General features: G+C 33.1%; 1 protein-coding gene across 1 annotated transcript; it reads right to left on the reverse strand.

Annotated features, from left to right (window-relative positions):
• LOC123899518 (cyclin-A2-2-like) lies at nt 1–5271 on the reverse strand. The gene is made up of 12 exons (XM_045950669.1): nt 5116–5271; nt 3983–4331; nt 3280–3529; nt 2993–3126; nt 2709–2801; nt 2390–2523; nt 1900–1975; nt 1743–1819; nt 1616–1649; nt 1128–1277; nt 903–1037; nt 1–374 (listed from the first exon to the last, which is right to left on the reverse strand). The coding sequence occupies exons 2-12, from the start codon at nt 4265–4267 to the stop codon at nt 312–314; spliced, it is 1431 nt and encodes a 476-aa protein (XP_045806625.1). The 5' UTR covers nt 4268–4331; nt 5116–5271; the 3' UTR covers nt 1–311.
• Between the last annotated feature and the right edge of the window lie 3753 nt (nt 5272–9024).

Consider the following 9024-nt stretch of genomic DNA (forward strand, 5'->3'; position numbering starts at 1 on the left):
TGAAAAGAAATAAAAGTAAACTGTATGTAATTCCAAAAGCAGCCACATGGCTTTGTTACATAATAATATGACAATTTCAAAATGAAGTATTTTACTCTACCCTAGTATTTCAATTCATCTTAGTACACTTCAACTCACTGTTACAAGGTTACAAAGAAATCTAGACGAACCAAAAATTGATTGAGACCATGTTACATGTTACAACTATGTAACAAAAGAGTAAAGGGTAAACTATATCACAATTGATGATAACACTACCCTCTCTATACTGGAAATTCTGAAGTCATGTTTGAGTCCTTAGAAATGCATAATTACACTTGAACCTGGAACAGTGATTGCACTGGTTTTGGAGACAGTTTTGCTACACAATTGAACTGTCACATGAAGCAAATGTCAATTTCATGTAATAATGTCCATACATTATTTCAGTAAAGATAAGGACATGATAGGCATATTAGTTTGTCGGTTTTATGTACTTTAATCATATGCAAAAGGTGTTTCCTCTAAAGGGCACAGCACAATACAAGTGGAGAAGTATTGGTACACATACTCTCTAAGGATCCTTTTTTAGGTGAATTTCATGTGTGTTTCATGATCGGCTAAAAAATAAGGGACTTAACAGAACAACTTTAGTTGTACTATATTTGATTTTAGAACTATTTATGGGACTAGACAAACTGAGGGGGTCAAGGGACTGGACAAATTTTTGTCCCCCACTGAACCACGGGACAACTTTTTGTCCTCTACACAACTTGTCTATAAAGTAGCAACGTTTCAAACCAAAGAGTGCATTTGCTACTGTGGATCAAATTACACTCATATATAGATATTAGTTTTGGTGTGTGACTGATGGAGTTAAAACTTTGGTGAACTTAAAAAAGGACAAAGTTTATTATACTAACCTTCTCTTGCTTATATTTCTCACGTATAGCACGGTGGGAACAGCCTTTGGTATTAAGTTGCAGATCCTCCAATGCAATAACAACGGTTTTTAGCTCAGAAGCTTTGTAGTTTGTATGATACTCCAGCGTCGGAGTCTGCGCATATAGATTCCATGTGAGTGATGTGACTCTCTAAATATTTATTTACATGTAAACAAAGGTAAATTGGTATTCAACAGTTCATACCCAAGGGTGTTCTGAGTGGTTGAGAGTCCATCTGGCAAGGAATACAGCAGAAGCAGCCACATGAGAAGGTAGAAACTGTAAGAAACTGTAGTCAACAAGAGTAAGCTCTGCTAAATAATTTGCCAGGAATTCAAGTTCAATACGAGGATCCTGCATAAAAACATAAAGTTAATACGTTGATTTTGCGGTAACAAAATTTGCTTTTGAATGAATTGATTATGTATAGTTGATTTTAGATAAATGTAAAATGGTTTATGTTTGGATACATTCACGTAAAAGTGACTGTAAATCACATACGCTTTATAAACTACAAACCATAGCTTTCAAGTTAATTAGAATCAATTCTAGAGGCAAAATCGATTAGAATTGGCATCAGTCAAACATGTCAAAATCAATTTTATGCGTCTGGAATCACTTTTGGCTATCTCTACTGTGAAACCAAACACGCGCTAAGTTAAATCTTAGATAGTGGATAATAACTATAATACCTTGTAAGAAGATTGTGCAGCTTGGATGAATCTCCTGAAAGACAATAAAAGATCAACATAGTTTGATTAAGTTTTAAGTGGCATTTTCCACCAAAATGTGAATGAATAAAGACAGTACATGACATACCTGAGAAATGTTTTGGTTGTAGGAACACATAACTGAAAACGCAAAAGGTTTAGAACTTCTTTCTCCATTTTCACTACCTGTCATAATTGCAATGATTAGGTGTTTTTGTTCTATAAATCATTCATTGTGTAGGCTGCAACTGTATCAAAGACTATACCTCTTGTTTTGTGTATGTATTATCTGTGATGAAACAAAATTCTTCCACTCGAGGAGCACAGATCTCTTCGTACTTTCTTTAAGCCATGAAAGAAAAGAAGTGCATCTTAGACCGAATGATATCAGAAAGAACAGACATGATATCTTACTTAGATAACAGATAATCACTTGTCAGCATCACCAAATGCATTCAGATCACCAAATCAGAATTTTATTACACGTTTGTAGATGTTGAAACTTTAGTTTCTAAAGAACAAAATTGCATTCAGGGAAATCTGTGAAATTATAAAAAAATACAAGTTTAAGACAAAAGTAGCATTTTGAAAATTAATTATCATCGCCACAATTATTTGAGCATGGAAAATTGTTTGACATTATCTGCATTATCATTTTGAAAGCCTTAATATCCCTAATTCATAGTTCAAAAAGAAGCAGAAGCATCAAGAAATCTAACTTTGAGCTAAGGGATCATTACAAAGAATGGTACTTACGATGCAATGAACATGCAAGTAATACCAAGCAACTGGAGCCTGTGTTTCTGAATCAATCTTGTTGAGAGAAACCGATCGATGAGGTTCACAGTAAGGTAAAGAGTGTCAGGAACCAACTTATATTCCTCAGTAACCTGAAAAAGAAATAGGAAACCTTTAGCAGGATCATGATACCGCGTTCTAGATATCCATCACATTGTATGTATCCTATCATTCAACTATGTTTTGATTGAAATGAGTAAGATGAGAATCCATTGATAAGATTACGGCGACAAAAAGGAAAAGCTAATGTGGATGATGTCAATGCCATGAGACTAACCTCCACAAGCCAATCAATCAAAATTCCACGCATGGTTGGAGAAATATCTTGCTGCAACTTCTCCATGTAATTGGTTGATGGTCTCTTTTCAAGCTGGAGAGATTTCAACAAAACTTATGTCAAGTTTTTTGTAGTGAACCTAATTATTCTGCTCTATTCTTAGCACAAAAATATTATTACTTTGGGATGTTCTCTTAATAATGCAGTAAGATTATGACAAAGGAGAAAGCAGAAGCAGTTGAGGTGTATAACATGAAATTGTTTAATAGGCATTACTCACAAACCTCAGCGACTCGAACTTTGCTGTATATATCTGGGGCATAAGCACTCCAAACTTCAGAATCCTTTAACTCTTTATCAATGTCCACAATGGTCAGGTAATTTGAGGCTCCTAGCTTCTCACAAATCATATTTATATCTGCACAATCCAATCAAGACAACATGGCAGTAATTAAGGGGTCCGGTCCAAAAAGGCAATCTTATAATATTGTACTTATGTGAACTTAAAATATGAGATTATTGAGGAGAAAAAAAAAAACTTTGTTTGGACTAGGAGAGGTTGAAAGTTCACCGGCATTCACGGATCCTTCCATTGAAAGTGAAGTGTTTGTCATAACATGTTCTGTTATGTTGTTGGACATACAATGTTCATCTGGTTCTTGAACCAAAGTTACTGCAGCAACAGTATCATTTGACTCTACCATCTTTATGGCAGACAATTCTTCAGTTAACTTCCCTTTGACATCCTCTTGTGCCGATGAAACTTCGACGGTAACATCTGAAGTTAGCTTTGTGTTTTTCTTCTGGTAAACTCCTTTGGCCTATGAAACGTATAACAAACCACCATTAACAATGACAATAGCAACAACAAAAATCTTCCACTAGGTCATGATGTCAAAATGTTCTATCACCTAACATGAGATTCTACTATTTACATAAAATTGAGAGCATTTTTTTTGGAGTTAACCCTCTGGTTCCCAAGGGAAGAGCCCCCAGTAATCCAGAGTTCGCGTGCGAGGTAAGTAAAGTCTGACCAAGAATTACACGGTTTTATAGTCTTGAAGTGAAATTTTTCCATGGTTCAATTGGTAAACTTTATGACATGTATGACACTAATGATAATCCATAACTATACCAAGATCAATTTACATCTCTGTGAAACAAAAAAAAAAAGTTTTGTTTTTTACAAATGAGAATAATTCTCCATTCCTAATTATATGGCAACATTGAAATAATTTAAAACATGTATTTGATGAAAAAGTAAGGATTTTTACCTGAACTTTAACATGTTTAACACGTTTATCATGTTGTTTAGTGGTGATGTTAGTTACATCAGTAAACGCTGCCCTTCTCTTACGGTGAGGAACAACCTTAGGAACATCAACAACACATGTTTTATTCTCAGAACAAACAACAACCCTTTTGGAATTTTCTACTATGTGAACATTTTTTCCTTCATTTTTGGATGAAGATTCCAAAACCTTTGCTCTTGATCTAGTGATTCTAAGTGGACGCTCTTCATCTTTGGCACACAAAGTACTAATCTTTGATTTATTCATAGCTTGTGCCTTTAAGAAGAAGAGCAACCCAATATGATTTCAAATCTAAATCATACAATCATACCTGTTTTAAAAACAAGAAATTAACATAAGTTACACAAACAAAACAAATAAACAACTCAAAAATGTTTCTAGTATAATACTATATAATGTAACATTGTTTTTCATTTCAACAATGTGTTCCTTTTCCTTCTTCAATATTATTATTTTAAATCAATCAACAAATTTTGATTTTAAGAAAAACCCGAGTTTGAATCCTGGTCAAAACAACCCTCTGTTCCAGCAGCCGAACTCCAGATTACCAGGTCTCTTCCTAGTAAACCGGAGGATTAAGACAAAAAAAAAGTTTAATTTTTTGTTTTTTAATTGATTCCTTATGTCATGATTCTCTTGACTTACAAAAAGTCACAAAATTGTTGAGTAGCTGAAAATCAAATCAAATAAGGTAAATAAAGAACAAGCTTCTTATGAACGAAATCATAATCAATCAATCGATAAATATCAAAATAAATTATGAAGAAAAAAAACCACAATTTTCAGCTCCAAAGTCCAATCAAACACGTTAAAAATTCATAATTTGACAAATAATCATCAAGCATTTTCATTTCATGATTTTTCAAAAACAAAACAAAAAATCCCAAAATCAACTTGGTTTGATTTTCACCCATTTCTACAAAAGAAAAGATGAAAAAGAAATTAAAAAAAACAAGACATAATCCTCAAAATACTAGCTCAATCTCAGATCTAAACAACAAAATAAAAACATTGGATAGAATGTGAAAATGAGACACAATCCTAATCCTACAAGAGTAGAAAAAATAAGTGTGATGTTAGAGTAAAAGATCAACCTATGAAGAACCAGAGAGAGAGAGAGAGAGAGAGAGAGAGTTGAAAAAGAGAATGAAAGAATGGATTTTTATAATGAGAAGAAGAAGAAGAGAGGAGCGTGAGAGGAAGAGGGTCACTCGAGCGGGACAGAAACACAGTTCAAAACTTGAAAAAACAAAAACATTATAAAAAACAAAAAACTTTATTTTCATTCCTCATTTTTTGAAATGTCTCATTTAATACAAATACGTCATTTTACATTACCTCATTCAACACCAAAAACATCATAAGTTGTTTTTAAATATTTTCTTTTTTTTTAGTAAATAAATAATTCCATTTTTTGTGTCAAATAAATAAAATAAAATAATTCCATTTTTATTTATATACACTGTCGGTGTAAAATTATGCATCTAATAATATATTGAAACGTCGTGTAATGTGTTTTAAAATATATGATGTGTCACATTCATTAAATGATATGACAATACATTATTAGATGTTTGTGTAAAATAACTTTACGTGACAATGACAGTAATTAAACTCTTTTTTAAACCTTGTGACCTTTTTTTTAATGAAAAAATATTTTGCGCGTCATTAAAATGACCGATGAATTTACTCGTATAGGATTGTATGAACGGGTTAATGTTATTTTGAATTTCATGTAAGATTAATTCAATTGATCTTATGTTCCTGACAACAAAAGAACAACAAGATCAATAAACCAAATGCGGAAAATAGGAACTTAAACAATTACCTCCAGCCATTGTTACAGTGTTGTGAATGCACAGTCTTTGAGTCTTCTAAGCTCTTACTCTCAATTATATAGATGGTGTATATATTTCTGAATAATGGAATGAGAGCAAGCTTAGGGACCAAAGACTATATTATATATGCTTGATTCTACCATCAAGAATAAACAAGCCATTACCACCCAATTAATTGTCTTTAATCTTATGACTAATTAGCAATCAAAACTTTCATAACCTATGGACCATTAAAAGTGAGGTTTTATTAACAATAATTTATAAAGTAAAACCGACAAATTATTACATTCTCCCACTTGGTCCATAGGATCTAATAATTGGCCTAAATAAGTCAACAAGTACCTTCCTTAAGAAACAAACATGTGAATCATAGTGATAGTTCCTCTAAAAGCGAGTATTATCATCTATGTATTACAACATATTTAATTGCTCAAGTATATACTTAATGTGGTAACAATAAAACTTAATGAATAAACCATATGTTTATTCTTGGTCCAAAATGAAATATATTTTCTCAAAACTAAAGTGCGCATGAATATGAGAAAATAACATAATATATAAAAGTTTTATTAATAAACTGAATGTATACAATTATAAGGTGGAACCAAACTTAAATATAACTTAATGAATAAACTCATAACATTTATGTTTATTCAAGTTCCAAACTTCAACGATATTTCTCAAAATCAAATTTTGTACGTACACTTTAGAACTTATAACATGAGAAAATATCATATAGAGTTTCATAAACCAAAAATCGTTCTTACAACGAAAACCAAATATAGGAACCAAGTCCTATTTTTCTACACGGTCCTTAAATTTTGACGGTGGCATGCCTTTAGTCAAAGGATCGGCAATCATCAATTCAGTACTAATATGATCAATAATAAGTATTTGATCCTTAATGCGCTCTCTTACGGCTAAATACTTAATGTCGATATACTTAATTCGACTTCTACTTTTGTTATTCTTAGCCATAAAATCGCAGCTGAATTGTCACAGTATATCTTTAGTGGTCTAAAAATTGAGTTTACAATTTTAAACCCAAAATGAAACTCTTCATTCATACACCATGTGATGTAGTCTCAAACAAAATACAAACTAACAAAATACGAACTTAGCTTCCATTGTGGAAGTTACGGTCAAGGTCTGCTTTGCGCTTTTCAAGAAACAAACTTCACTGGCTAACATGAAAATGTAACTGGATGCTTATTTTCTTAAGTCAACGCAATCCGCAATCTCTAAATTAGAGTAACCTTTGACCTCTAAAATTTCAGTTCGCATATACATATACATAAACATGTAGTCTTTGGTTCGCATATATGGATTACTCTAATATCTGTTTCACATTCCGATTGCAAATGCAATGTCAGGCCGTGTGCGAACCTGATCATACATTAGGCTTCCATCAGTGGAAGCATATAGAATATTAAGCATTTGTTCCCTCTCAAATTATTCTTAGGGAATTGGCTCAAATTAAACTTATCACCCTTCACAATGGGAGCCATACTCTATGAACAATCTTTCATCCAAAATCTCTCTAAAACTTTATTGATATATAGGTTTCTTGTGATAGACCTATTAACTCCTCGAGATCTATCTCTATGGATCTTGATGTCAATGACATAAGATGCATCACCCATTTCATTGACATCAAGATCCATCACCCATATCCTTCATATCAAAATTTTTAGAGAGGAATTATTTCACCTCATGTAGAAACTTTAACATTGGTAGCAAGTAAAATGTCATCCACATATAAAATAAGAAAACAAATTTTACTCCCACTAACCTTCTGGTATATACATTGATCCATGTGATTTTCAACAAATCCAAATGAAGAAATTATCCCATGAAATTTAAGATACCATTGATGGGATGCTTGTTTCAAACCATATATGGATTTCTTAAGCTTGCAAACCAAGTGCTCACCATCATTAGAGAAGAAACCTTCAGGTTGTTTTATATAAACCTCCTCCTCCACTACTAAGAAAGACTGTTTTCACATCCATTTGGTGCAACTCAAGGTCAAAATATGCAACCAATGCCAGGATGACACGGAGAAAATCCTTCTTAGATACAGGAGAAAAAGTCTCTATGTAATCTATTCTCTCCTTTTGAGTAAATCCCTTAGCAACGAGTCTAGCCTTGTATCTCTTAATGTTACCTAATGAATCCCTTTTGGTTTTAAATACCCATTTCCAACCAATGGCCTTCATCCCATTAGGTAGCTCTACAAGATCTCAAACACCGTTGTTTTTCATGGAATTCATCTCATCTTTCATGGCATCATACCACAAATTTGACTCTTTGCAACTCATGGCTTATGAAAAGTTTTTAGGATCATTCTCAACTCCAATGTTATAGTCAGATTCTTGTAGATACACAATGTAATCACTAGAAATAGCTGATTTTCTTGTCCTAGTAGACCTTCTTAATGTTGGATCAACATTTTCTTATGGATTATGTTGTTCAACTAATTGCTCATCATTTTCATGAATTTGATGATCAATTTGATCTATTGGAATATCAACATTTTGTGGAATCTCAATGATTGGTGGTTGATCAACATCCATTTGAACTTGAGGGATATTGTGAACAACAATCAATCTATCACTCGAAACTGAAGGTTGGGACTCTATATGATCATGCACAGAAACTATGTTCCTGATTTAATCACTCCCACTAATCAAGTGATCTTCAAGAAACTTTGCATTTCTTGACTCCACAATCCTAGTTGTGTGAGATGGACAATAAAATCTATAACCTTTAGACCTTTCGGCATATCCAATGAAATACCCACTGATGGTCCTCGGGTCCAGTTTCTTCTCTTGTGGGTTATAAATCCTAACCTTAGACGAACATCCCTAAACGTGCATATGTCGCAAAATCAGTTTCCAACCTTTAAATGATTCAAAAGGTGTCTTTGGGACAGCCTTGGATGGAACCCGATTGAGAATATACACACCCGTCTTTAGTGCTTCATTCCACAAGGATTTAGGAAGATTAGAGTTTCTAACCATACTCTGCACCATGTCCAATAAAATTCGGTTTCTTCTTTCTGCAACATCATTTTGGTTCGGAGAACCGGGCATGGTATATTGGGCAACAATCCCATGTTCTTGAAGAAACTTAGCATATGGACCAGGTGCTTGTCCATTTTCA

The sequence above is a fragment of the Trifolium pratense genome, linkage group LG7, assembly GCF_020283565.1.
Source record: "Trifolium pratense cultivar HEN17-A07 linkage group LG7, ARS_RC_1.1, whole genome shotgun sequence".
Classification (NCBI taxonomy): domain Eukaryota; kingdom Viridiplantae; phylum Streptophyta; class Magnoliopsida; order Fabales; family Fabaceae; genus Trifolium; species Trifolium pratense.

What these genes read in the sequence shown, in the direction of transcription:
- LOC123899518 (XM_045950669.1), bottom strand. Translation starts at nt 4,267, where the DNA reads ATGAATAAATCAAAGATTAGTACTTTGTGTGCCAAAGATGAAGAGCGT. An exon ending in TTAAACATGTTAAAGTTCAG is followed by an intron (nt 3,530 to 3,982) that starts GTAAAAATCCTT and finishes TACGTTTCATAG; the next exon opens with GCCAAAGGAGTTTACCAGAA. An exon ending in ATACATACACAAAACAAGAG is followed by an intron (nt 1,820 to 1,899) that starts GTATAGTCTTTG and finishes CAATTATGACAG; the next exon opens with GTAGTGAAAATGGAGAAAGA.